Raw genomic sequence first — 27,772 nt, 5'->3', positions numbered from 1 at the left:
GTCCAGCTGGGCCCCACCGGCCTGTCAGGAGTGGCCTGCTTCCAAGAACTCCTGGGCACTGCCCAGCACCACCTGGGAGTGTTGTCTGTTCAGTTCCAGGTGAACTGGTCCTGGCTCAGGTGGTGTGTTGGGCCCAGCCTAAGTAGCACTGGTCACCACCTCACATGAAGCTGGCATCACCATCCTGGCCAGAGCCCCAGCCTGAGCGGCCCCTTGGCCTGCCCATCTTCAGACCTCTAGGAGAGCCTGATGCCCTCCTCTGGTGGCTTCTACTGCCCTCCCTGGAGCTGACGGGGCAGTCACTGTGTGCACTGGACTGAGACTGGATGGTCCGTTTGTCTGAAATGCCTGGTACCAGAGAAGCTCCCCAAGCACCTCGGAACAAAGCTATTTGGTTCCATTGTGAACTGGCCACAGGACAACTTTTTAAATCAACTTATTAAGTTGGAACACTGTAATAGCTCTTGCTGATTTTAGCAATGGTTTAAGTGTGTGTTAAACACATGATGTCATGTTTTATGAGAAAAGGGATTATAAAGAAGCGTAATGTCACACGTGACTTAGTTTCTTCTCCTGTGTGTGTCTGTTCTCCGCAGAGCCTAGGCTTCCTGGTTCTCTGCAGCCACTTGTTGCACGCATGGGGCTGCAGCACTGACCTCCTGCAGAGGAGCCTGTGCAGGGGTCAGCGCCCTCCCTTCCTCCGTTCCTCTGAGCCGCCCACGTGGGTTTCTCTGTCACTTCCCCATGGCTGCCCTCTGCCCTCCTTGGGCCTGAGGAGCAGGGAGGAGGGCTGCTCCCAGGGCTGAAGGTAGGGGTGGGCACAAGGAAGGTCTCCATTTCCCTGAGGCTCCCCCAGCTACAGACCTGGGCCCACCTCTGAGTTCCCCAACCCTGCTTCGGCTGCGCTGAGAGCCCCAGCTCCGCAGCCTGGCCGGGCTGTTCCGGTGGAGGAGGGGCTGGGAAGTTGCAGACTGCCCCCCGGGTCTGACTGACCTGCCAACATGGGCATGAGTGGCCACACCAGGAAGGGGCAGTGGGTGACCCTTGGTGGTCCCTAATGCACGCAGGGTCTTGGGGCAGAAAACACCATCTGGGTCTTATGGCATTCCACCCAAGAGGGTTGTCAATGTCACAGCCAGTTGGCAGCAGGGGAAATAGGAGGCTAGTCCCAGCTGGTGGGATTTGAGCCAGAATGCACCCACATGCTGGCCAGGGGTGAGGCAGGGGCGATGGTGGGGAATGCAGGCAAGAGCCCCTCAGCACAGCTGGGTAGGGTGAGGTCATCGAGGGACATGAGGCCAAGTATTGGGAAGGCTGCAGCCCCCGCGCCTCATGGGCGAGTTTCTCTGCAGGGAACCCACATGGCAGGACCGAGCCCGGTTGTCCCCAAGACCCGGTGTTCCCCCTGCAGCAGGGAGCTGTGGCCACACGTGACTGCGGCAACACCGGGAGGGGGCCTCCTCCACAGCACATCTCGCGCCCCAACTTGGGGCCACCTGAGTAGCACACCCAGAGGTCCATGGGTGTGCTACCTGAGCTCAGAGGGGACAAACTGGCCACCGTGGGGCAAGGAGCAGTAAATCATGTAGAAAATGGCACCCCAAGCCCCCCACCCCGAGCTGCACCACCTTTACATCTTTGCATGTAAAATAATGTTAAAAAGAAGTTTTTATTTTACAAAAAGCGGACACTCCAGTTCTGCACTGTGCAGCCGTTTGGGTTTGGCTGACCCCCTGCATGACCAGCGCTTAGCACCCCGCACTGCTGGTCAGGGTCTTGTGCTTTAACCACGGTCACTTCACACACAGTAAAACCAACAGGTATGCAGTCAGCAGTTCTGTGAGTTTTGACAAATGGCACCTGAGAAACTGACGCCCCACTGCCCAGGACGCCCTGGACTGCAGCCATGAACCCAACCAGCCCGGTAAGTGCCACCTGTTTTGTGTCTGGCTGCTTTTGCCAGTCAGGTGAGCGGTTCTACTTTTTCTTTAGATTTCACATTTCTTTTCCTGTGTTCTCTAAAAAAATCTCTGTCTGCACTAGGTTGCAAAAACATTCTCCTAAGCTACTTTCTAGAACTTCTAGTTTTACATTCAGGTCTGTGAGCCTCCTTGAGTTAAGTTTTGTTATTGAGTTCTCACGTGAGGAGAGGGTTGAGCTGCTCTTCAGTGTCGGTCCTCTCCTCGCTGTCCAGCCGGGGCGGCGCTGTGGGCTGAGCAGGTTTCTCATTGAATCGACTTTTTCTTCCTGAAAGTCAGTTGACTTCGGACTGTGCTAGACCCTGCACTCTGTTCTGTGGGTGCATTTGCCATCAGGTCAAATCCTGCGGTGTCTCAACTCCTGTCGTTTTTAGTAAAGCTTAAAATCATGTAATATGACACTGTTTTTTCTTCCCTTGAGCAATCTTGATAGTTTATCATTCTTTACAGAATGAACTCTTGGTGTTGTCCGCTGTTTTCCCTTTTCTTTCCCTCCCTGCCCCAGGACACAGGCTAAGAGGCAGGGGCTACTGACACTCTGGACCACCCGTCTCCCACCCCCTAAGAGCTAGGAGACTGGCTGATAGGACCCCCTCCACCCCGTCAGAGCCAGACCAGCCCTGAGCCCCTGAAGAACCATCGACTCCGGGGAAATGAGGAGCAGGTGCTCCCTGCAGCCTTGCTGTCACTGCTGGGGCCAGGGGGCCCTGACAGATCCCGTGGGGACAGTGTTCCTCCATGTGGTAAGTGTTCTGAGCACCAGGCACGATAGTGCATTTGAAAAGCCTGGCAAGCCCTGCCCAGAGCAAATGCTCCACAACAGCCCTGGGAGTGTCCTGCAGCTGCATAACCAGTGACCACCACCTGGGGGACTTCCTAGTTCTGTAGGCTGCAGAGTGAAATCCAGGCGTGGGGGGACTCTGGGGGCTCTGGGGGTGAGCCATCCTGCCCCTCTAAGCCCCCACGGCTGCGGGCTGGCTTGGCTGCATCTGTATCCTCTGCTCCACCTACGCAGGCCTCTCCCTGTGTGCCCCTGTCGTCCCCCCCCCTCCTCAGGCCAGTTGCCCACATTTGAGATCATCATTTCATCCACAAAGACCCTTTCTCCAAGTCAAGTCAGGATGTGGACATACCTTTGATGTCATTCAACCCTCTGCAGGAGCTTTCTCGGTTTTATATGTTTTTATATATTTTCATGAGAGCCCAGCAAAGCAGCCCAGGTGGAACCTCTGAGCAGTTCCTGGTGGACCCTGATGGCATCAAGGTGCCCTTTTCATCCCAGCCAGCGCTCAGCAAGGACTGTTTACATAAGCGCAGCGGCCACTCACTGTAGCCCACTGCCCCTCGACTCTGGTGCTCACCACTCCCTCTTACATAAATGACCACCTCGTAAAAGCCTGTGGTTCTGCACTGGTTGTTTCAAACCCAATCACCATCATACACAATCCTGGAAATTATCACCTGCAGTGAGATAACTTATCTGGTGCTTGGCATGAGTCAAGAGCAAGTTCAAAATGGTCCTACGCTGCCTGGAGACCTCTTCCAGTTGATGATGGCTAAAATCAACTGGACATTAGCAATTGCTAAATAAAGAATTCATTATTCACACTGAAGACACCTGGCTACACGTGGCTTGGTATTAAACAGTCATTACTGTATTCCTGACAGACTCTCCCTGGACGTTCGCACGTGTTTACAAAGGCAGAGCTCAACCTCTGGCCTCTGCTGTCAGCCCCGCCTTGCAGATGTCGGGAGCGCCCCCCGAAACACAGACAAGCAGGGTGCAACCCTGTGCCCTTCTCTGTGCCACGTTCCAGGACACTGAAAAGCTGGTGGCTATGCAAAACCACACTCAGGGGACATGCTGTCCAGTGATGCAGGCCTTTCAAAGTGTAGATCCAGCCACATCTAGGGGCTCGTGTTCACGTGGCACCTGGATGCTGCCAAAGCATGGCCCTGGTCCAGGGGCCCACAGATACCCGGAGCAGCCCTTGGCAAGCAAGATTAGCATGTGTCCAGCTAAGTCCCAAAAACCTGACAGTGTCCAGGTGACCCCATGGCTGAGCCCATGGACTGGCCACAAGCCACAAGTGTGCCAGTGGACAAATGTTCCCTCTGTGTCCAGCAACAAGGCCCAAACCTTCTTTACAGCACATTTCAGGAGTGACATCTCAATTGCAGCATGAAAACATACACAGACCTCCTTGCGAGCGTTGGACTATCTACAGCTCCTCTCGGGTGGTGCAGCCTCGCCGGCACGTCAGTCCACAGCATGCACAGGAGGCCCAGAGTGGCCTGGGAAGGCAGGACTGGTAAGTGGTTCTGCACCCAGGCAGGGCCACGGGCTCCCCACCCAGACCTGCCGAGGTTTGTGGTGAAACAGAGTCTCTGGGTCTCTTCATTATAGAAATTTTACTTAACAAGGAAAGCAGCAGCAGCTTGCCCCAGCTATTCCACCAGTCTGGACAGCAGATCACAGCGCTGTCCCGCTCCTCGGGCAGCCCCAGCCACCTGCTCTGGCGGGACAGCCTGGGCTCCTAAAATTCCCAGAGCCTCCCCAGAACGAGCAGTCATGGAGGCCGCAGCCCTTGGCGCTCCTCCACGTGCCCGCCACACCCCCTGTGATGCCCACGTGACTCGTGGAGTGGATGAGGGAGGCGAAGGAGAGGCCAGCCTGCTCGGCTCTGGGCCCAGTGCTGTCCCCTGGGCGTGGGTTCTGAAAATCTGCAGACGGCACAGGACACCTCTGGCAGAGGTGGTGGGAAAGGAGATGTGGCGGCCGGCCTGAGCAAGCACCCACATGGACCGTCCAGAGACGCACAGGGCCGGGGCCCCGTCACTGGCACCCCTGCCCCTCAGGCTCCTGCGGAGGGGAAGGCTGCAGAAGGTGCTGTCCCCACCCAGGCCGGCCAGCAGGCCCTTCGCCTTCATTCCACCTGCCAGATGGCGATCTTGCCCTCCTCCCCGCCAGATCCGCTCAGCACATATCTGTCCTCAGCAGAGCACAGGGTCCTCACGGTGTCCGCGTGTGCCACCAGCTCCTTTTCCACGGTCTTGCGCTGCCCATCGATCACGTAGATTTTCCCCTTGAGTTTCCCCTGTGACAGTCCCCTGCCGCCCACCCAGATCTGCAGGGAGAAACGGGAGGCGTGTCAGCCAGGATCCAAGAGCCTCGAGGGCGTGGGCATGGCCCAGTCCTGGGTTCTGCGCCCCGAAGCTGAGTCCCTCTTGGACAGGCCACCTGATGTACCTACAGGACAGAGCCGGGGGCCACAGCCCTCTGTGGCCTCTGGAGCCCTCTTCTCAGGCCTCCCAGCCCAGGGACCACAGGGACCATGTGACCGTGGTCAGACACACTGTCTGTGGACTTGACACTTGCTAAGCGCTTACGTGCCCTCACCCTCAACCCACTCAGGCCTGAGGGCAGAGGTCTAGTGAGCGGCTGAAGCCACCCAGAATGCGGTTCTGGGACGTCCAGCTTCTAAGAAGCCTAGTCACACCATGGAGACTCTAGAACTGAAGTGAACATCACCAGGAGGCTCACAGCCAACAGGATGCAGAGGGACCTTCCCAACCGCTGCAGCTGGGGCCTGGAATTTCCCAAAGGCCCACGTGTGGAAGGCTTATCGTCCTCCGCCAGCCCCACTGCAGGGAGGACCCCGGAGGGAAGGCGGCAGCTCACCTGCCTCTTCACCAGCAGCAGGCAGTGGATCTGGGAGCAGTCCTGAAGGGGCACTGTCTGTGGCGGCCGGGCCAGGTCCTTCAAGCTCCAGACGTAGACCTCACTGTGACCCACACGGGCCGCCCAGAGCTGCTCCTGCTGGACAGAAACCACCGTGGGCCCGTGGCCAAGGCAGCCCCGCCCCTGCAGCAGGCAACGGGCTGCTCCCCGGTACCTCGTGGAAGAGCTGGAAGCCCACGAAAGAGGTGCGTGTGTCGCTCGGGGTCTCGTCCATCCTCAGCTCCTGGCAGAAGGTGCCCTGCAGGGTCAGCACCACGATGCTGTCACCTGTGCCTGCAGGAGGAGAGCTTGGTGAGGAGTGGCGGGTGACACATGGTGGGCTGGAAGGGTCGGGGCAGCGAGTGTCCCTGTGACGCGGAGCGTGAGCCCGCCCACCGCTGCTCCACGCGTAACACGGGGGCCCTGGGCCCGAGCTTGCCAGGGGCCTCTCGGCGTGGGCAGTGGGGCAGAAGGCAGGGCGGATTGGGCACCTCGGGCCTCTGGTGTTTGGGGATTTCCCTCTCCAGAAGCCAAAGCGGGTCCTAGCCCCACTCAGTGACACACAGCTTCCCTGTGCGCAGCACCAGCACAACCCTCGGTCTGTCACCCTGCAGGTAAGGGGCCTCCCTGCAGGCCAGCAGTGTCTGCCTCTCTGCGAGCTCCAAGCCGTCAAAACCAGCCCAGGAGGCGGTGCAAAGCCGGCCTGGTCAGGCTGGAGTTGACCTGGCGGAGCCACTGCGTTGTCCCCTGCCCCCTGGCACGCCAGTGTCCCGTGTGAACAGTGCAGGCCGGAGGGCAGGAGGACAAGCCTGGCTCTCGGGTAGCATCCCGCTCACAAACAAAGAGGCCTGGGTACACGGGTGCTGGGAGACAGCAGGTCCCAGGAGCTGGAGAGATGCCGATGGCTTTACACCATGGGGACGCTGCACTGCATTCCCTTCTAGCTGCCAGCCTCACCTGACGAGTGGGCCCTGGGACCCTGGCCGGCCTGATAGTGAAGGGGCTCACAAGGGCTCTCCTCTCCCCCCTCTAAGCCTGGTTGGGAGCTGCCTCTGCTGCTGCCCGACAAGCACCACACCCTCCATGAAGCCCCGGCCGGGTGCTGTCACCTACCTGGACTAACAAGTGCTATGGGGCCAGTGGGAGTGTGGAGCAGGGCCACAGGAGGCCGGAGTGGCAGGGACCAGCTCCCAACCACTGCAGGAGCTTCACCGCCCACCCCCACCGTACAGACCCAGAAGGCAGAGAACAGGGGGTAGGGCTCAGCACGTCACTGGTGTGTGATCGTCCCAGGGTGGGCCCAGCACACAGGGACAGGCCAGGTGAGGGCACAAGGAAGTCAGGAGAGAAATGGAGTCCTCCAAACAAAAACCAAATGGAGACTCTAGAACTGAAGTGAACATCACCAGGAAGCTCACAGCCAACAGCACACAGAGGGACCTTCACAACCGCTGCAGTTGGGGCCTGAGAGGAGCAGAGTGGGTCACTGCTGGGTGCCCCTGGCCCCTCTTCTTTCTGTCTGAACCCTGCTCTGAGTCCCTCCATGGTATGTACAACAGATGTTCTTGGACTGTGCCTGCCCTAAGCTACTCCATACTACAGAACAGAAGCCTGCCAGGAGCTGCTCCATTTTTAGCACAACCACCAAAGTAGGTGACTCTGCACCTGGTCTGTGCAAGTAAGCGACCGCCATCTGCCCAGCACGGACACAAAGAACCAGGCAGTAAACAAGTGATTCCTGCCAACTGATCAAACGAAATCAGGAGCCTGAGGACATCCCAACCCATCAGGAACACCAGAATGCAGGTGGTGGTGGTGGTGGTGGTGGTTTGGTTGGCTATTTTCTGTTTTGGTTCAGGGATTGAACCAGGGCACTTCACCACTGAGCTACATCCCCAGCTCTTTTTTATTTTTTGATACAGTATCACTAAGTTGCTGGCCTTGAACTTGCAATCCTCCTGCCTCAGCCTCCCAAGTCACTGGGTTTACAGGATGTGCCACCACACCCAGCTCACACTTGGGAGTTTATCAGCCTCATCAGATGCAACCCCCTCATCTAAGACCCATAAAAGGAACCCCCCCGACTAAACACGGCAGCATCCTGTCACCTGGTCACTCGTCAGAAAATGTGTGGTTCTGTCCTGGGCTTCAGCAGAGGGCTGCTTTTCCTGCCCATGACAGTGACGCACACCTCACTCCAAGATCACACCTCCAACTGACATTCCAGAACTGGCGTCCTCTAGAGCCCTGCCTGATGGCTCTGGGGAACTGGCTGGTTAAATCCCCTGCCCACCACAGAGACTCTGACTCTGGCCCCCACTCTGCCTGCTCTGGGAGCAGCCTCCTGCAGCTGCCTTAACCCTTCTTAGCCTTTCATGACACTGTCATGCCAGGTAGGTAAGTGGCCCAGGGGTGACGTAAAGCACCAGGAGGGTGCACGCCCCACACCTGCGGATGAAGGCCGTGAGCAGCCCTGGGGCTCCTGAAACCGATCCCCTGCAGAGACTGAGGGGGGTGTGGAGGGTCCTGTGCATCTCGCTATACTAAAATACGCTTCAATGTAAAATAACTGGGGACAACCACACGCCCTGTCTGGCCACGCCCACAGGGAGGCCTTCAGCCACAGGCAACATCTGTGCCCTGGGTGTCCCCCCAGGGCAACATGAGCCTCCCGTCACCTGCAAAGTGCCTGGCTTGGCCTTGAGGATGCTCAGATCCCAGGGAATGTGCTGGGAGTGGCAGGGGTGGCCCAGCGCCCCAGGGGAGGTGGCTGTGGAGGGTGATGGGGCAGCAGGGGACTCAGGGACACCTGGGCCAGGTTCACCCCAGAGCATGTGCAGCAAGAGCACAGGGAGGCGGGTGTGGCTGGCACACCAGGGCGGCAGGGGCCTGGGCACAGCCAGCAGGGAAGAGTGACAGAGAGTGCCTGGAGGTTGCCAGTTTGACCCGAAAACCAGAGGTGCCCGAGGCAGAGGGAAACGGGCTCTGAGAGCAGGGTCAGGGTGGTTTGGAGGACTTACAGCACCACAGATGGCCACTGTGTAGACTGATGGACGTGAGACCTCCACTTGGCAGCTGGAACCGGCTGGTCACCTGCAGCGTGCTCACGTTCCACGCCAGGACTGTCCCGTCCAGGCTGCAGGAGAAGACCTCGCTGGAGGGATCAAAGGCACGTGTGCACACACTGAACAGGGCCCCTGGGCCCCAGGCCTTGGGCCCCAGGCCTTCAGCCCCAGGAGAAACAAGTCGCCATTAAGCATCCATTACACGGAAGGCGAGTGCCGCCCAGCCGTCCGGGGCAGGAGCAGGCTGTCGGGGGACCCAGTCGCACCAAGGCTGTCCTGGGCAGTGCTGGGCAGAGCCACAGCAAGACCATGGACTGAAACAAGGCCCACCAAGGGCCGCCCAGCCCAGAGGGGCCACAGAGGGCCTGCACTGCAGCTGCAGGGAGGGAGACTGGCCAGCGCCACCCCTGGTCCTGCCCTAACCAGCCTGTTTGTCTTCCAGGTGAGCCCCTGACCTGGGCAGTGCTGTGCCGGGCCCTATCCTCACCACAGGACACACGTGGTGAGCAGAACCAGAGCCTGCCCTCAGGTAACAGGAACAGACAGTGAGTGACACAACCGGGGTCCTCACCCCAGGACCTCAGAACGGGACCTGACATGGAGGCAGGGCCTTATCCAAGTCAGAGTGAGGTCATTGGCCCAGCAGGAACAGAAACCCTGCCAGGCCTGGGCAGGCTACAGGCTGCTGGCCAGCAGGTGGCTTTGTGGGAGCTGGGACTTAACCATGACAGTTTTAAAGAAGACAACAGTGAAAGCTCAGGGGGTCTCTCAAATACAGGTTTCATTGTAACAATGAGAAAGCTCATCCCTTCGCCACGCCTGCCCGTGCTGGTCACCGAGGGTCAGCACCTTCCTCTGTGCCCACGAGCAGGGTCGCTGCCCACCTCTCCTCTGAGCCCAGCACCCTTCACACTGGCACCCCTGACCCTACAGAGCCACCGTACCTGGGCTTCTTCCCATCCTGCACAGCCAAGCCCATGACAGCGGAGCGGTGGTCCGTAAGCTGCTTGTTGCAGGACATGCTGTGGGTGTTGATGATGTAGATGACGGAGTCCTCGCAGCCAATCCACACCTGGCTCTGCTCCGCCATCACCATGCAGCTCTAACAGGGCGAGAGGCACGACGGGAACTGGTGGCCGCTGCCCCACTGGGCTCCCAGACACAGACGCGCACTCGTTTCCCAGGACTAATTGGAGGGCGGCGGGGACTACGACCAAGGCAGCCTTTGGGGCTTACTGTCATTGGGATCTTATTAAACAGGCTCTGGGGGACTCTCAACTCAGAACAAGGACGGTTCCCTTAGTTTCTCTTTCTGCTTCTGTCCAGTTCTGAGTGTGATCAGATGCACACATTTTCACTTCTGGTAACTCAGACCCTCCCACTCGTCCACTGAGACTTGTGGACTATGGGAAGGGTTCGGGAAGCAGTTCCATGGCCTCTCCCTCCCCTGCGCGCTGTGGAGTCTGACATCCAGGTACCTGGACGGCCTGATCCCAGGCACTCGGTGCCCGGGCTGCAGTCACAGGGGTTTTGGCTTTGAAAGCACCCACTGGAACAGTGTGAAAACTCATTTTCTGCTCATGCCATGAGCGTCCTGTTATTTTTAGATAAGATGCAACCACCAAAATGGACCCTAAGCAGCGGCCTGATGCTTCACTGGAACGTCCTCTTCACGTTACATGTGGAGCTCAGCGGGTTGTGCTGTGTGAGGCACAGGACAGGGCATCTCCCTGCAGGGTCCCTTGGAACGGTGGCTTCTCCTGGACAGGGTGACAGCCCCTGCACAGTGGGAGTACAGGGCACCAAACCGCCTGGCAGCCAGCAAGGGGAGAGCAGCACAGACTGGACAGAGGCTGGGACTCCAGAGAGGCCGCACCTGTGAATCTGCGAAGGGTCCTCAGAAGCCAGCCATGGTGGGCCTGGAGTCCCAGCTGCTCAGAAGGCCCAGACGGGGAGGGGGTGGGGGGTGTCTGGAGCCCAGGAGCTCACAGGCAGCCTGGGTAACACAGCGAGACCCCCCAGTCAAGGTGAGAGCAGGCAAAACAGAGAAAGACGGTCACGAGTGACCGCTCAACAGGAGGTGCTTCTCACACCCCCAGACTGGCCAGAAGGTACAGTCCTCCAGCAATGGTGGTCTGAGGACAGGGAAGGACTGCCAAGCGCCTGAAGAGACGGAGGACCCGTGCAGGGTTAGGGGCACCCTCGAGCTGCTGTGTCCACAGGAGGCCACCCCACGACCAGGCCAAGAAACTCCCAGCCATTCTGGTTATAAAACCCTCAACTTCATTCAGACTCAAAGGAACAAAAGGACCAAGCGCCCAGGACAGGCCTGGCCTCTGCTGGCTAGGACGCAGGGTGGTTGGACACCCTGGAGGGCACCCACTGCCCCTCACCAGGCATCACCAGAATCATAGAAAATACCACAGGGGTTCTGTGACCCTGGGCCCGGCACACCTGGGTGGCACGGAGCTGCTCCCGCCATGAGCGTGCCATAGTGGTGGGAGGGGCAGGCCGCATTCAGACCCCAGCAAAGATGAGACTGTTTCCCAAAGCTGGGGGCCGGGGAGAAGCTCTGGGCCCATCTGAACCTGAGGGCCCCCACCTGCTCACCACTTTGGAGGTGCCCACTTTAAAGCAGTGCTGGTGGACGGTCCAGGAAGAGGCATCAAACACGGTCACCTTGCCCCCACTCAGGGCACACCACAGCTTGGGGCGGGCGTCCTCTGCCTTCTCTGCTGGGTCAAGATGCCCTGAAGAGGAAATCAGTGGCAGAGACGTGAGGGGGTCCCAGGCACCACCAGGCAAGGAGGCCACACGCCTGCCCCTGGGCGCAGACTGGCTGCCGAGAACCACACAGAGCACCCAGGGCAGGTGCCCTGCGTGGCACCAGGCAGGTGTTTCAGGGCCTCTAGAGAGCCACAGTTCCAGAGCAGGGGACAGCAGGAGGGGCTGGTGAGCACTGGACAGAGAAAGCAGGGGTCAGCTGGAGAGGCCTAGGCAGGAGCCACCAAGTGCCATGCCAACCAAGGCGTAGGAGGGTCCCCATCTCCCTGACGCTCAGTGGTGGCCTTTTAATTTTGGCCACTCTAAAGAAGTAAAAGTTTCGGGGTTTTGTTTTCAAGATGGTTCTCTACGTTCCCCGGGCTGGTCTCAAGACCTCCTGTCTGGGGCCCCCAGGGGCAGGGGCCACAGGCACACCACATGTGGCCTGCTTTCACATTTCCCTAACCATTAATGAGGCTGAGGCCCGAGCCCCTGGCCACTCTGCCCACCACAACTGGTGCTATTCCTCCTCCCGTCTACTATGGCCCAGCAGACATCCCCTGTGACTCCTGCAGGACCTTCAAAACCCTTTACTGCACCGTGGCCAAATCCACCAACCTGCCTCAGGGTCAGGGCTTTTATAGGCCCAGGGGCCATGGGCTGCCCTGGGATAGAGGCCCCTTCTGCAGGGCCTGGTGTGCAGGTCCGCTTGCTCTAATTTCTTGTTGCTGTGCCCTTCAAGTCTAGATTTCAGTCCCCTGGAACTGAGAGTGGGGAGAGGGGTCAGGATTCGTCCTTGCCCACCCCCCCCAAGCACTGCCCGTCACCATGAGGAGGAGCCACACCTTCGGGGTGTCTACTGCACTGGTCCGTGGCTGGCTTGGCAACCCTGGGAGTCCAGCCGAGAGCCAGGGTTACCAGGACTCCCCTCTGGCAGGCCCCGGCCCCTCCACACCACCGTCCCACAGGGGCAAGATGCCCAGAGGCTGGTCAGTTGTAATTTAAGGGAAAGGGCCCTGGATCTGAAAACAGCCCTCAGTCCAGGCGCCATGGCTGTGGAGCCAGAGCCAGTGAGCACTACGTTCAGCAGCCACGTAGTCCGGGTCCAAGGCACGCGCTGGGCTCTGCTCTGCTCATTCCCCACCACCCCCTGCTTTGCTGCTGCTCCTGACACGCGGCCACCGCCCCAGAACGTGTGCCCATCGTCAATCAACGGATCCGTGAGGCCACGCGGGAGTGTTCTGTGGTGCTCGTGTTAAGTCCTTCTGGAGCAAAGAACTGACAACAAACTGAAAGTTCCTCCTGCCTGAAGCCAGCGGCTCCACCTGCCACCACCTGCTCTCGGCGTGGCCCCTGCTGCTGTCCTCCACCATCCAGAGCCCAGTGCTCTGATGTGCAACCACAGCCCAAGGCGGGCCCCTGCTGGTGCTTGGAGTTGGGGTGCACCACGTTCTCCCTCCGACCATCCAAATGCAGCTCTTAGAGAGCCAGAAAGTCATGTGCAGGAAAGGCACCAAACAGGAGGCGGGGAGGGAAGGGCAGGGCAGCTCCTGCCCACCAGCCCCGACCCGAGTACCAGGCCCAGTCTCCTTGTCACAGGGCAGCCTCAGTGACTCCCAGCGACCCACGTGAGCCGGTGGGAGCCAGTGCCCTGCACCTGCTCTGGAGGGCAGGGGACAAACACGCTGGGATGGGTGAGCCTGGGCATGGCCTTTGCCTCTTGAGGGCTCACCCCCCAAGCCCCTGCCCTGCGCCGCTTCCCACGGGTCTGCAGCCTCTGGCTTCGGGGTGGCCTCGCACCCAAACCCTAACTTGGCAGATGAGCTGTAAAAGAGCAGCCCGACGGACAGCCCTCACCTGGAGTGTAGAGCAGCACGTCCACCGCCTGCGGCGCCGTCTCCCCCACCCAAGGGCTGATCTTGTGTTTCAGGGTCTCCGCGGTCGTCATGGGGAACGCCGTGGGCACTGAGGACAAAACCTGGAGTCAGTTCATTGGCACGAGGACACAGGTGGCGTCCCTGCAGCCAGGCCAAGGAGAGCAGCGTCAGGCCCTTCTCGGGGTAGCCTATGTGCGGCAGCATGGGGGGCCGTGGGGAGCGCCCCCTTCCCAGCCCAAAGCTGCTGCCTAGCAGAGAGGGCACTTGAAACATCCCTCAGTAACAAAACACCCCCGAGCTGCAGCGACCAAGGAAACTAGCTCAAGAGCAGTCTCTCAGGCCCAGAATGACGAGGCAGGCTGGCGTCCCTGCTGCGGGGCTGACCTGTGTCCTGTGTGCTGTGCCATGTTCAGCAGCGTCCCTGACCGTGCCCCCCAGATGCCAGCAGCACCCCACACACGCCCTCGATGTCTCTTGGCACTGCTGAGGCCTCTCCCCAGGGAGGGGGTACAGAGTCGCCCCAGTTAGAAGCCACTGGCCCATGGAGGAGCCGACACCCCCTTCTGTAGAAAACCCCCGCCTCCAGACAAAGCTGCCTCCATCCAGGCTGCTGGCACCACGTGCTGTAACGGGGTCCTGGGCACTTCCTGCCCGCCAGCCCCGACCGTGAGTACCAGGCACCGTCTCCTTGTCACAGGGCAGCTTCAGTGACTTCAGGGGACTTCCTGGCCACAGTTACCCACTGATCATGTGGGCACCACAGTCTGGGCGGCTGTCCTCTGGTACCTGCCCAGCTGCCCTCTTGCCTTATTGTGTCAAGCCTCACAGACTGACGAGGCTGATATCATCGTCCCAATTCAAACAGACGAAACAGAAGCACCGGATCCCACCCCCCAGAGGCGACAGATGGGCAGGTCGGCCAGGACTCCCACGGGCTCTGGTCCCTCTCACCAGAGGCCATGGCATACCCCTGGGAACCCTCCAGAACCACTGAGCGTCTGCTTTACAGGACAACACACGGACTATCTCAGAAAACCACTGCCCACAACCCCAAGGGCCCAGGCAACATGCCGCCACCCGCCAGCATAGAAACCCGTCTTGTGCTGTTGGCCTGATTCCGGTGTCCAGGGTCACGAGTGTCCTCGACATCCCCCCCTCTCGCGCACACCCCGAGACAGCCGGCCCCAGAGGTCACATAAGATGGGAACAAAACAGGGGCCAGCACTGAAACGGTGGGTAGTCGTTCTCGCCGTGGGCACCCGGACTGAGAACCACCTTCTGAAGGCAGCTCAAGCCGGGCCCAGCTGTGCGGCCTGGGAACGTGGGCCAGGCAGGTCGCCCCGGCAGAGGGCCCAGGCCCACCAGGCCTGTCCCTGGCGTCCAGAGGCACCACACCACTCAGTGGCCGTCCTTGGATTTCCAGCCTGCTTCAGCAGCCAGGCACCCCGCTGGGACCGGGAGCCAAGGTGGCCACCGGAGGAGAGGCGGGGTCAGGAGGGGGCCAACAGGCCAGGAAGCCAGGGGACGGCCAGCACCAGGCCCGCTTCAGCTGGGAAGCCAGCGCCATCTGACACACCTCGACACGCCCCAGACGCGCACGGTGCCCGGCCAGCTGCTCTTACTTTCGCTCTTCATCTTGTCAAAGTAGGACAGCTTGGAGGCCGCGTAGATGGCACCAGGTGACCGCAGTGTGCCCACGACGGCATCCATCAGCAGGACGTTGGTCAGTGCCTGCTGGATGTACTGGGGGTCCTAGGGTGGAAACGGGTGCACTTCAACGCAGGAAGAGCCACAGAGGTCCCCAAGGCGGCCGTAGCACGTCCCCAGGCATGCCCACAGCCCATGGCTGCGGTCAGTGGATGAGGAGTTTGGGTTTATGGGGTGCAATTTTTAAGACAAATGTTAAGTCAAATGTCGACAGTTACACGGGGAGCCGGCAGCGTCCCCCCAAGCCTTGCCGTGAGGAGCCCAGGCAGCAGGCTGCTCCTCCTCTGTGGCGGGCCTCAGTGAGCACACAGGGTGGCTGCGCTCAAGCCAAACTGCCCAGCAGCCCACCCACCCGCGGCTGTACCCAGATGGCACTGGTTCAGGTAAATAAGCAGCAGGTAAAGTCAGTGGCTAGTCCAAACACCACACAACACTGGCCTGGTAGAAAGGACCCGCCCTCCCACTGCGCGGCTGGGAGCCCCCGTCAGTGGTGGCCTGTTCTGAGCCTGCCTTCCTCTGGGGACTAGTGGGGCCGTGACTCTCCCAGACCTTAGGAACTGTTCCTTTTGTGTGAGCTCCTTTCCCGTCTCGGCCCCTTTTTAAATGGGGTTTCCTGCCTCATTTTGGCATGTAGACGATACTGACACCACGGGCCCGCCACCTGCTTCCTCCTCTCCCTGTGTCCTTCAGCTTGTCGTCCGGGGTGATCAATAAAGTGCCAAAATCCCTAGGATATCAATAACCTCTGGAAGGAATCCAATGCCACCCATCAACTCCCAGATTCTGTGACGTCAGAGCCACTCAGAGCAGCATGTGCCCAGAACACCTAACTCAGACCCTAGAGGGGAGGAGGTCAGCACAGTCCAACCCTGTCCCTCCACTTGCTGGGATGTCACCAGAACAGTGGGGGCATGGAGGGAAACGAGGAAGCATGGTGTCCGGCCACCTGTGCCCTGCAGCCTTCCCACATGCTGTGAGCCTCCAGCTGGGTCCAGAACCACCACAGCTTCAGGGCCTCCCTCCCTCCACCAGGAGGGCCAGGCCTCACCCCGGCCCTAAGCGCTGGTGGGCACACCCGTCAGCCACAGAGTGGAGACCCCCAGTCTCGGACCTTGTGCTCCTCCGCCAGCTTCTTCCCAGCCCACATCTCCTTCACCATCAGGTGCCAGAGGTCGCACTCTGACTTCAGGTTAGCTTCAAACACCTCCTTCCTGGACGCCATTTTGATTTTTAAAGTGGGTATCCTCAGAAGGAAAAAGGTGGACGTGGTGCTTCTGACTTCCTGCAGAGGCAGAGAAAGCGGAAGCCTCGTGTCAAGCCACGGACCAAGGGACACTGGGGCTGAGGGGGAGGGCAGAGAGAGCTCTGGAATGGAGCACAGCGCCCCGGCAGGGACCCCAGGCCATCTGTCAGCAGCCCTCGCACGGGGCTCGCACGGGGCTCACCCAGGGCTGGGACAGCCTGCTCAACACAGCCCCGAGCTCTCGTCCTGAGGGTTCTAGGAGGAAGCCTGACCCCGCTGAGCCAAGCTGTGGCATCCACTGGTCTCTGGACCTCAGCTGCCACTAGCCTCAATGCCTCCCCGTGGCCACCGTCATGTGGCACATTAACAAAGCCAACAGGCCTCCCAGTTGAGGAGATGAATAGTGCAAGGCACAGGATGAAGCAGGAGCACAGTTCAGGTTCCTCAGCAGTGCAAATGACTACGCTAAAACACACGTGGAATCGCTCATTCAAGAAGCAACAAGAGCCAGGTGGCCTGATGAGAAAATGTGAGGTACGTGCTGGGTACACGCCTACAACCACAATCCCAGGGCTCAGGAGGCTGAGGCCGGAGGATCACAAGTTCAAAGCCAGCCTCAGCAACCCAATGAGGTCCTAAGCAATTCAGCAAGACCCTGTCTCAAAATAAAATATAAAAAAGGGGTTTCCTGCCTCATTTCACACCACCCTCGGCACCCATGCATCCTGCCACACGGAACACGGCAAGCCACGCTCCAAGCTCGCAGAGGTGGCTCAGTGGTTATGCACCCCTGGGTTCAATCCCTGGTACCAAAGTAATAATAATGATAATAAAATAAAATATTAAAATAAAGTGAGGAACAGTGGCTCACGGGGGCTGGCCAGGTCAGTTTCCCTTGGAGGAAGTAGTTCCTATGCCTCTAGGGTCTGCAGCGAGAAGACCAGTCTGCCTCTCACCTGGAGCCTCCCAAGCACAAGGCAGCGGCATCAGAGCTGGCCATGGTCAACACACTGCTCACACACACGCCTGGTCCATCCTCCCCATGACCCTGCCAGGAGGGCACCCACCCCGTCATTCCCTCCGGCAGATGGGCAAACTGAGGCAGACCAAGGGCCGCGAGCGGAGGGTCTGCACCAACGCTCAGCACAGCTGGGCGAGTGGGCATTGCTCCGGCCACACTCCCTGCTGACCAGCTAGATTCTGGAACTGGCGGGTGGGCTCACTGACCTCTATGTCCCGGAAGGTGGAGATGTCCACGTAGCCCGGCCTCCCTTCTGTTAGCAGGAACAGGCGCTTCTGGGTCATGGCAATCTTACCGACGCCGCGGCTGGTCTTGACGGAGCTGGACAGCTTGTAGACACACTCGTTTTTATCCAGATGCTCCATCACCAGCAAAGGCAGACTGACCTCTTGGGCCTCTGCTTCTGTCTCCTTCCAGCAGTTGTAGAAGTCTCTGAATGTTTCTGGGTCGATTTGTTTCTGATGTCCTTTTATAAGAAAAGAAATGACCTTAAAAAATAGTGCATTACTCAAACCAGACAGCAGGTGGCGCCAGTGAGCAGGTAGCCCTGGATGGAAGCTCAGGACTTAGCTGCTGGCAGCCAGGTGTCCAGGACACTCTCTTTTCTTATGATGCAAAGACTTGGTTACTGGTAGACCTGGGGACAACCATCTGGAGTCATGATGGGAGATCATCCAAGAACAAAGCTGAGGAGGTCAGATCCCTGGTGACACTCCTATGCCACTGGATCAAGCCTTGCCTGAAACCAGTCTTGCCTTGGTGCTCCTTGGTTGTGCACAAATAACATACCCAACTGTTTCAACCAAGATCACCTTAGCCAATACAGTCACCTTTCTAGGGTCAGAGACAGACCCCTGTCAGCTGCCACCGCCACCTGGGTTCAGCAGGGAGGGAAGGTGGTCCTTTACTTAGAGAAGGGAGCCGGGACCCCCTCCCACTCGGCTCTATGAATACTAGACTTAGTCCCTGTACCTGCACCTGTACGGTTGGGCCTGCCTTGGCCACGCACCCAGCGCCTCTCTGTCCTCTGGCTCACACGGCCCCACTCAGTCCTGCCCAGGGAGACACTCCCTGATGCTCCTGCCCGGCAGCTGCCCCCTCTGGGGCCCAGAATCACTTCTCTGAAGGCAAGTGGGAGCCGACCTCCTAGTTCAAACACGGCAGGCTGCGTGCTTCACCAGGCCCCAGTTCTCCAGGATCCAACTCCCTCCCATGCCCACATTCCAGTCCTACCACCGCGTCCCCACAGGCAGACCGTCACCCAGGCCGTCACCACTGCACATGCTGGCCCTGGCTGCCCAGACCAGGGCACCCCTGCTCATCCCTCCCTCCAGGAAAACACCCCACGCGCAGCCTCCCTGGAAGCAGATCACCCCGGCCAGGCGGCCGCCAAGCGGCACACACACCACCCTCGGCACCCATGCATCCTGCCACACGGAACACGGCAAGCCACGCTCCAAGCTCGCAGAGGGCCCGTCTGGTCCTCAACCACCGCCCGAGGTGGCACCACCATCAGGCTCTCGCACAACCCAGGAAAGTGAGGCATGGAGAGGAAAGGTCCTCGCTGGCACAGCCGGGCCTGAGGACCGGCACCTGAGTGGGTGGGTCCACCCACCTGTAGGATTTGTGTCCTCCCATCCCCAGCCTGGCCAGAGGCCCAGAGCCAAGTCCCAGCTGGACTCCGTCCCTGCTCCCATCCACAAGGTGATGCTGTCTGCACTCATCCCCGCAGTGTCAGGACAACTGAGCCTTCGCCACAGCAATTACTGGACGGCCGTGACCAGGGTGGGGCTGTAACAGGTGCAGTAAGGGACTTCATCTTGCCTCCAGATAGGGACGGCTGCAGCCCAGGCAGGCAGCAGGGGGTGATTCTGCGGGATCTCCACCAGGTGGCGCCATTGTGGGCTACTTTGTTCCCTTCCCTATTTTTGGGGTGGTTTACGAAGATTGAACATTATTTTCTTTTTAAGTTTTAAAATCACTAAATCCAAACCGAAACAATTTAGATACAGGCATCTGCAGTCACCAAAGACCAAGTACAAGGGTGCCAGGTGCACCCGTGGACAGGACCTGGCAGGCCGACCGGCCCCTCGCTGGCCAGAGCCCCCTTCCACCTCAGGAACTCCATGAACAAGGCCAGGCAGCCCAGGCTGACTTCCCCGGGCGGGGACTGAGGGACGGGTTCGTCAGGAGCGCCTATTGCTCCCCTAGAAGCCACGCAGGCCTCGAGGTGGAGCAGTAGCAAGGAAAAGCCCAAGAAACCGGGAAGAGAGGGAAGCGCAGCGAAAGGCAAAGCCACTACCAGGGAAGCGAGTTGCAGGGGCCGGAGCCGGGGAGCCTGGGTGGGGCGCTGCGGCCCAGCCCTCACAGGCAGGGCCATGTCACCGAAACCGAAGAGCACTCTCACACAGGCAGACATTGGTGGGGCCTCAGACGTGCCCCACCGGGCAGGAGAAGCAAGGACAAGGACCCTGAAGCCCCCTCACTGCAACCCACCGCCAGCACTTCAGCAGAACTGGCCTGTGCCCAGGGCCAGGGTGCCCACCTGGCCCTGGGCACAGGCCAGTTCTGCTGGGCATGCACTAGGCATTCCTGCAGCCACTGCAGGGCACATCCACAGCCCCTGTGCCCACACGAGACGCCCACCACACACATCTAGTCCAGTCCACAGCCAACGTGTCATCCCAGCGATGGTCAGAGGCACGGTCACTGCATGCACACATGCAGGCACAATGACATTCCTTGTGCCTCAATTTTGCACAAAAATACCAACTGCACATCTCCCTCCCGTCACACGGTGCCGCACCCCAGCTTCTCCAGCGGCGTGCAGACAGCAGCCCCTCCCAAGCCAGCCCCAGCCCTCATTCAGGCACAGGCAACCGAAGGCAGCCCACGGTGTCCAGGAGAGCCAGCGGCCAGGGTGGAGCTGTACCAGGAAAATGTGTGACGCGGGCACAGGAGAAGTCAGGTCAGAGCCAGGCCTGCCTCCCCTGCGGGGCTGCCCAGGCGGGGCACTGGCTCTGGCGCGGGCGGTCTGCAGCCCAGCTCCTGGCTGAAGCCCCCCCATGCGGCGCCACCCGGGGGCATCAGGCTCCTGGACGCAGAACCCGAGGAACCGCCCAATCTGCAACATACACGACACCAACAGGCCAGGGGACAGGGCCACTGAGGCTCCTGGTTCTTGCCCTCCTCGACACCACCCACCTGTGCCACAGGCAGCCCACACCCGCTGCAGAACGCCCTTCCAGGTCCCAGCAGCTGGGTGGCCACAGGTCCTGCCGATGCTGCCCATGGGGAAGAGGTGGAGATGCCTGAGGGACAGGCAGGCCTTCTTCTCCCGCCAGGGTCCAGCCACCCTGTAACTGGCCACGGGGCCATGCCAGGGAGGGAGGAGCCCGGTCCTGAAGACACGAAGGGAGGAGCCGTCACCTGGAGTCCGTGGCTGGGGACAGTCACCAGGCAGGTCCTACAGCTTCTGTTCAGGCCTCCACCAGCTAAACCCAGGGCCTCTGGGACCCCGTGAAGCCCCAGCAGAGCCCCACACCCCTCCTGTCCTCCTCCACACGCTGTTGTGTCCACCTCCCCTGCCTGCCACACCCCGGGAAGCTGACCACCAACTGCACACCTCCCTCCTGTCACATGGTTCCCTTCCTCAGTCTCCCCAGCACACAGCACCTGAAGGGACCAGGGCCACCCTCCCATGGTGGGGTGGGCTCCAGGACCCCATGTCCAAACCCGGCTCAAGTCCCCACACGAGGACGAAGCCTCCCACACCACTGCATGGCCGTGTGGCTCTGCAGGACATCTTCCCACTGCACTGCTCAGGGAGGAGTGGCCAGGGAACCCTGCGCCCGTGCAGGTGACGTCTTCCAGGGAGGACCGCTGCAGGTGGTGGAGCCCAGGCACGCTGGGCCCCTGTGGGGAGAAAGCCGCAGACACCCCAGGACAGACCCTGCGGGGTGCCCGGCGGAGCACTGCCCCTGGAGGGCTGCTGTATCGCCCACTTGGCCTTGTGGGCACTACGCTGACCACTGGGCAGTCCAGTTGCTTGGCCACTGGGAGACCACACGAGCAGCTGGCCCTTCCTGCAGAGGTGCCAGGACAGAGGTTCCGTCACCAGGAGGGCACGCTGCCGAGCCCGCCCGCAGCAGGGAGACCCTCTCCAGAGCACGGACGGCAGCTGCGCATCTGCAAGGGGAAGAAAGGCCCACACACGAGGCAGAGAACACGAAAAGAACCAGAGGGCTGGTCAGCAGCTGAGCGGACGAGCTGCACCTACATGGCCATCTCACGCACCATGGGCAACACCGGTGACCCCGACAAGCCCTCGCTGCCAGGAGGTGACAGCATCACCTAGGGCAGGCACCCCTCAGGAGGCCCAGGGCAGCATGCAGCCAGGGTGCCGGCCCTCACACCCCAACCCACAGGACGGGGTGCACAGGCTTCTGGGCACACGTCTAAGAGGAAACAACCCACAGGACACTTGGGGTCAGTGTGGTCCAGTGTGTGCCCCTGGACACCTGCCAGGGCAACATGCAGACAGCCCGCCTCCTCCCAAGCCACACGGCCAGCAGTGAAAGACGAGGGCCAGCACAGGGAGGCCTGAGCCGCGGGGGCGGCCGGAGCGACTCCTGGACAGCGCACACCCACATGGGCGTGCAAGTGCTCCATGCACAGTCTGTGGTCAAGGAACCAAACAAAGGAGAGCTCCGGTCTCAGATGGGGACAGTGCTCCTGGGGTAGGGGGAGCCAGGGAGCACCCAGGGGCCCACCCAGACCTCAGAAGCGAGGCCCTGCAGGAAACAGGCAGCAAGACACGCCCAAATCTGGGGTGCCTTGTGTCCGCTACTGTGTCCCCGCGCTGCTATGTGTGACACAGTACAACAGTCACCGCTGTGTAGCCAACGGGCCGAAGGCTGGGATGAGGGAGTGTGGGGAAGCTGCCCGTGCCCTCCCACCACCAAGGGCCTCCCAGGAGGCAGGGCCAGGGCGAGATGGAGCAAGAGGAACACTGCCTGGGCATCGCCAACCTGCCCACCTGGCATGTGCCCAGCACAGGGTGTGCCGTCACCCTGCGGCTCTCACCTGCCACGGGCGGGTGCCTGTCCTGTGACTGTCCCCTGCTGTCCTTAAGTCCAGTCCCCCTTGGTCTTGGTGGGGATCCAGGGCCCCCTGCCCAAACCAGTCCACAGTTGCCCATGCGAGACAGAGGCCGTGGCAAGGTGCATGCCACACCCGCCCACAGACCCAGTCCCGGGGTCACTCTGACACCTGAGGCTACCCGCGGGCTCCGGCCGGCCCTGCACCATTCAGGTGGCCTGTGTCCCGCAGACGCAGCTCCTTTAACCCTTCAACCTGTACTTGGTTGGACCTGTGGGTGCAGAACCCACAGCTAAGAGGGGCCGATGCAGCCACCTGCACGGACGCTGCGAGGTCCCCTTACCCACGGTCAGTGCGTCGAACAGCCGGTGTATGACACTGGTGTCCTTCACGATCCCAGACTCCTGCACCCTCTTCACAAAGTCGCCCAGCTGCATGTGCTTCTTGGGCAGCTCGAAGTGCTTCACGGGGTCGTCCACCTTGGGAGCCTCGCCTGGCTTGTCCAGCACCTGGGTGATCAGTCTCTTCAGCTCGGGCGTCTGCTCGGCCTGGGTGCGCTCAGGGACCGACATGGACTCCACCATGCCCCTGACGAGGGCATCTGGGAAGATCCGTATGTCCGTCCTGTAGAGGTTCTGGAAATCCGAGAGGGCACTCAGCAGCTGCCCCCGCATGAGCTGGACAAGGCCACGCAGGTAGAAGTATCTGGCCAGGAGCAGGGAGTTCTCGGGGGCCAGGAGGCTCATGGCCTTGCTCAGCAGGCTGACGAAGTCGCTGTGGTAGGCCTGCACGCACTGGCTCACCAGCGGGAAGTGCACCTCGGGGATCTTGAAGATGTACGTGGACTTAGGGGCCACGTTCAGAACTAAGGACCAAGGGAAAACAAGAGTCACCCAGACCTGTCCCGACAGCACGCGGCCCAGGGCCACAGAGGGAAGCATGCGCCCCCACAAGGGCCCCTTGCCTTGCTGGCAGGGTGCCCAGGGACAGCAGCAGCTGGCACTTATGGACAACTGACTGCCCAACTGTGGAGCCAGCTGGAAACGCTGGCTGGACTCGAGGGTGTGCTCAGGTCGGCCTGGCCTAGTGCTGGGGCTGGACTCGGGCTCACACAGGCCTGCCCAGCGCCCAGCCCCAGGCCCAGCCTTCTCAGGACGTTTCCGTGACGGGAACAGTTCTGGGAGTGAGCACTGTGAGCCCACTGCACGGGGGGTGAGGCCCCGCAGCTCAGGTTCCTGTGCCGGGGACATGGCCACCAACTGCGCCTCACGCCAAGTTCATCTGGTCCAACACGACCAGACCCCAGGCTCCTCTTCTCCGGGCAGCTCAGGCAGGCTGGGGACCTGGAGGAGGCAAGAGGCCACCTTGCCAGGACAGGCCGGCCCCTCTGCTGAGTGGCACTCCCAGCAGTCTGCCTGCAGATGCCCTTGCTGGCTGCCAGGCTCAGCACTGACGGGCAGTGCTCCTTCCCTCACGTGCTGTGCCTCAGCCACACCAACCCCAGGGAGCCACAGCAGGGGGCTGCGTGTGCGGCTTCCTGGGCTTCCGCACACTCATCACAAGGCACCGTGGGGCTCCTGCTGGAGTGGCCCAAGCTAGGCCCCCAGGGTCCCACTGGGCAATGGTGGTGCCCGACCCTGACAGGCTTCCCACACTGTGCCCAGCAGAGGTTCCGTCCTGCCGAAGCATGGGGAGGGACCTGAGGGTGAAGAGTGGCATCGTATGGGACACACTCCTACAGCTCTGTGGGAATCAGAGCCGAGCTGTACACACCAGGCTGCCCTTGCACTCTGCGTGCCAGGGACCGCCAGGCTGCGCGGCCGTGCATGCTCACCTTCACGACCCCGAGCAGGCTCCGCGGTCCCTCTGCTGGGGAGCGGTCCCCCAGGCACAGCTCCATCTCCCCACCCACCTGCACTGCACGCAGGGCATCAGGCCAGGCCGCTGCCCAGCCCTGCTGCTCTTACCCTGACCTTGAAACCATGTGTCTGTCCTTGTCCTTGTCTCGAGGACCATCCTTGGACTGCCCGCTGCATGGGCAGGGATGCCAGTCCTTTACCCCAGTCCCTAGAAAATGCCTGGTACTTGGGCACCAGGGGCCCAACAGGCATTGTCTCCCATCAGACAGTGCATGTGACACACACTCACACATGCACTCGAGCACACGCAACGCACACGGTGGACACGTGTGGACAACACCCAGCTGCATGCCACTCTGGCAGGGGCTCTGGAGGATGTTTCACAATAGATGTGGCTCACAAAGCAGACCCTCCGGAGAGGATTCAGATGATTGTGCTGGACTCCAGAGTCCAAAAGACCCTTCCCCTTCCCCAGGAGGTGGACCTCGTCTCCTCAACGACCGGCCGGCCAGGGGAGAAGGCGGGGCGCAGGGAGGGCGGGGTCCCCACCTGGGCCGCTGCTGCTTCTGCAGCTTGTGGTGTCTGATATCCGCAGGGACAAGTTCCTGGGCAGCGGCTCAGGCAGGGTAATATCCTGCAGGTCAGGCATGCTGACCACCATGCGCCTGTGGGTGATATCCAGGGGCGAGGACCTCCGCGAGGCCATCTTCTGCACCGTCGGTCTCCTTGGGCTGACGAGCATCCCGCTTATTCTGGGGGGAAAGCGAGGCTTTGCTTTACAGACGCAGTGAGGATTGAGGAACAGGCCCCTCTTCCTGTGCAGCGACGGTGTGGGACAGCCTGTGACCAGAATCTGGCCCCGGGAGGGCCCACAGTCAGGGGTGAGGGCAGTGCCCACAGCTGATGCATGTTCAAGATCAAGGAAACAGCAGTAATGGACAGAGAAGAGAACAGGCTCTGAGGAAGGGGAGGGGGAGAGGCCCGCGGGCAGCGGCACAGGCAGACCCGGGCGCTGCTGCCCAGCGGGCTCAGAGCACTGGGGCAGGGACACTGTGACATGGAAAGGGTGGGTTTCCAAACGCAGACTCTTCCCAGTGAACCTATCACTTATCTGTCCCAATGAAGCCATGCCACCCTAGCACTCGGAGGCCCAGAGAGCCACGTCCAGGCAGGGATGAGGCACCTGTCCTCCTCAGACTGGGTCTCGAGGTCCATCTGAGCAAAGGCGTCCATCGTTCTGTTGAGCCGAGCTTTTAGAAAAGAGTGGAACATGTAGGTGTCCAAGACCTGAGGCAGACGAGACAGGGCACCCATAAGGGCCTTGGGATCTGCTCCCCTTCACCTGGAGCCTGCAGCCCTGGACCAGGACCTGTCCAGCACAGGCTCCTCCAGACAGAAGTCCCTGGAACAGGGAGCTGCCCAGGCCGTCCTGTGCCGAGCATGTCCTCAGTTCCTCGCCTGCCCCTCTGAAGTAAGCAGCCACTCTGCACCCAGAAACCATGAAACACAAAGGCCAGTCCGCCTGGCCACTGCTACAGCCGTGCCGCGGCGTCTGTGAGTGGCCCGGCCTCGGCCCCCCAGCCCCGCGCCCCTACCACACACACTGCCTGCCACACCTGCTACCATCAGGCTCCTCCTCCTGGCTCAGGAGCTGACACCTGTAGGATTCTCACTTTGCAGGGGACCCTCCAACATCGGGGCCTTTGCTGCCACCTGGACACCTGCTCTCCACTGACCGTGACATGTGGGCAAGAGGCCTAGAGGAAGATGCTAGAAGGTCCACAGCCTCCCCGAGCCCTGGCCAGAAAAGGAGGGAAAGGGGCCCAGATCCACACTGGAGTACTGAGGACCAGAAAGGGAAAAGCAGGTGACCTGAGCTGCAAAATGTTGGCAGAAAACACAGGAAACAGGCCACACAGCAGGGCCAGGGTGTGCACTCCTGGCCAGTTGAGGACCTGGACACAGCCCTGATAGCCCAGCCTGCAGCTGAGTGGCACAAGTTCGCCATGAGAGCACAGGACACCAGGAAGGCCTCGGAGCAGAGCACCAGGGGGGAGGCCGAGAGCTCAGCAGAGATGGCCAGTGTGCAGCCAAGGCCGGCACCTCTGCGCAGCAGGCCCGGAGCTGGGCACTCTGGGCACTCTCTCCTCAGAGCCTGTGTCCCTCTCCGCCTCCCCCATGCTCCTGGTGGGTTCTCACACCCTGAGCAGCAGGGGAAAGAGAGGGCAGGTGACAGTGGCCCCCACACGTGCCAGTACAGCTGCCGTAAGCCACACGGCCTGCACAGGAACAGAGGAGGCCAGGGCGCACGGAAAGCAGAGCAGACTGGGAAAGCACAGGAGCAGAGAGCAGCAGGGACTGCGGCTGCGCCAGGAGATGGGCCGTGGCGTTCAGAGGGGCAGTGGGCGCTGGGCTTCTCCGCGGTGTCACCCGCGTCTCCATGATCCCCAGCTTACTTCTCGCTCCTCCAAAGCCAGGTGGGGCCAGCAGCACTCAGCTGGTGCACAGTGGCACAGCAGTATCCAAAGCCAGAGCTCCCCCAGGGTCAGCAAGGAGGCTGCCCAGGGCCTGGGGAGGGGCAGGTGGCGGGGAAGGGGCACCGGACTGGGTGCGGCCTGCAGATTGAGGATGTGGTCACACAGGTGTGCACATCTGTCACGGTCCACCAAACCTACACTGAAAATGGGTATATCTTCATAGGTAAAATATATTCTGAAAGCTGACCAAAACGTAAGGATCGGAAGGAACCATGCCGAGCTGGGTGTGGTAGAGCCCACCTGCAGCCCTAGCAGCTCGAGAGGCTGAGGCAGGAGGACTGTAAGTTCAAAGCCAGCCTCAGCAACTTGGCAGGGCCCTAAGCAACTCAGCAAGCCTCTGTCTTAAAAAGTAAAAAGGGCTGGGGAGGTGGCTCCGTGGTTAAGCGACTCTTGGTTAAATCCCCAGTACCATCAAAAAGGAACCATACCGAAAAAAAACCTTTTAGAAAACCCAACACACTCCATGAAATATTAACACCTTGAAAAACATCCATTCTGAAGAATGTTTAAAAACAGAAAAGTAAAGCAGGAAGGTCGACCAGCCGGCTGCTCCACACGGCTCACCTGCTTATAGAACTGCTGCTCCCCTGCAGCCCTCGTCTTGAGGAACTCGTCGCTGTTAAACACCCTGTGTTCGTAATTCACGTGGTTCTTCACTTCCCTGACAAAGACAAGGACAGCCTGCTGCCTTCGTCCCCACGTGGGAACAAGTGCTTTCAGCAGCAGGTGGCCAAGAAACACACTTTGAAAACTGCTCTTCCGAGAGGTTGGCCAAAGCCCGAGAGGGAGCGTGCACACGGCGTGGGGCCAGACGCGACTGCTCCCAGCTGCAGCGAAGCCTGGGGGACAGCCAGTCGGGAAGGCACCAGCAGCTACCTCGGCAAGTGCTGGCCACCAGCC

The 27,772-nt window shown here is 60.5% G+C and overlaps 1 protein-coding gene across 8 annotated transcripts in view; it reads right to left on the bottom strand.

Moving 5' to 3' along the window:
* Positions 1 to 1,907: 1,907 nt before the first annotated feature.
* Positions 1,908 to 27,772, bottom strand: part of DENND3 (DENN domain containing 3) — a gene marked incomplete at its 3' end in the record, with an annotated part of 48,462 nt that continues 22,597 nt past the window's right edge. For 2 of the 8 annotated variants that reach the window (XM_081266739.1, XM_081266743.1), the window contains exons 10-24: positions 27,437 to 27,533; positions 26,792 to 26,950; positions 25,519 to 25,622; positions 24,885 to 25,087; positions 22,820 to 23,341; positions 17,583 to 17,842; positions 16,224 to 16,394; positions 15,028 to 15,157; positions 13,386 to 13,493; positions 11,376 to 11,515; positions 9,710 to 9,867; positions 8,721 to 8,854; positions 5,876 to 5,994; positions 5,662 to 5,799; positions 1,908 to 5,107 (exon numbers count right to left, since the gene is read on the bottom strand). In XM_081266739.1, the coding sequence (XP_081122865.1) occupies positions 4,907 to 5,107; positions 5,662 to 5,799; positions 5,876 to 5,994; positions 8,721 to 8,854; positions 9,710 to 9,867; positions 11,376 to 11,515; positions 13,386 to 13,493; positions 15,028 to 15,157; positions 16,224 to 16,394; positions 17,583 to 17,842; positions 22,820 to 23,341; positions 24,885 to 25,087; positions 25,519 to 25,622; positions 26,792 to 26,950; positions 27,437 to 27,533 (2,644 nt within the window). Of the gene's footprint in view, positions 5,108 to 5,661; positions 5,800 to 5,875; positions 5,995 to 8,720; positions 8,855 to 9,709; positions 9,868 to 10,641; positions 10,929 to 11,367; positions 11,516 to 13,385; positions 13,494 to 15,027; positions 15,158 to 16,223; positions 16,395 to 17,582; positions 17,843 to 22,819; positions 23,342 to 24,884; positions 25,088 to 25,518; positions 25,623 to 26,791; positions 26,951 to 27,436; positions 27,534 to 27,772 lie in introns of those variants that run through there. The other 6 variants (XM_081266740.1, XM_081266741.1, XM_081266745.1 and 3 more) reach the window with 6 other exon arrangements.

Source organism: Spermophilus citellus (assembly GCF_964194105.1).
Source record: "Spermophilus citellus genome assembly, chromosome: 14".
NCBI lineage: Eukaryota > Metazoa > Chordata > Mammalia > Rodentia > Sciuridae > Spermophilus > Spermophilus citellus.
The sequence above is the reverse complement of the archived record's forward strand: the minus strand, read 5'-3'. Positions and strand labels throughout refer to the sequence as shown.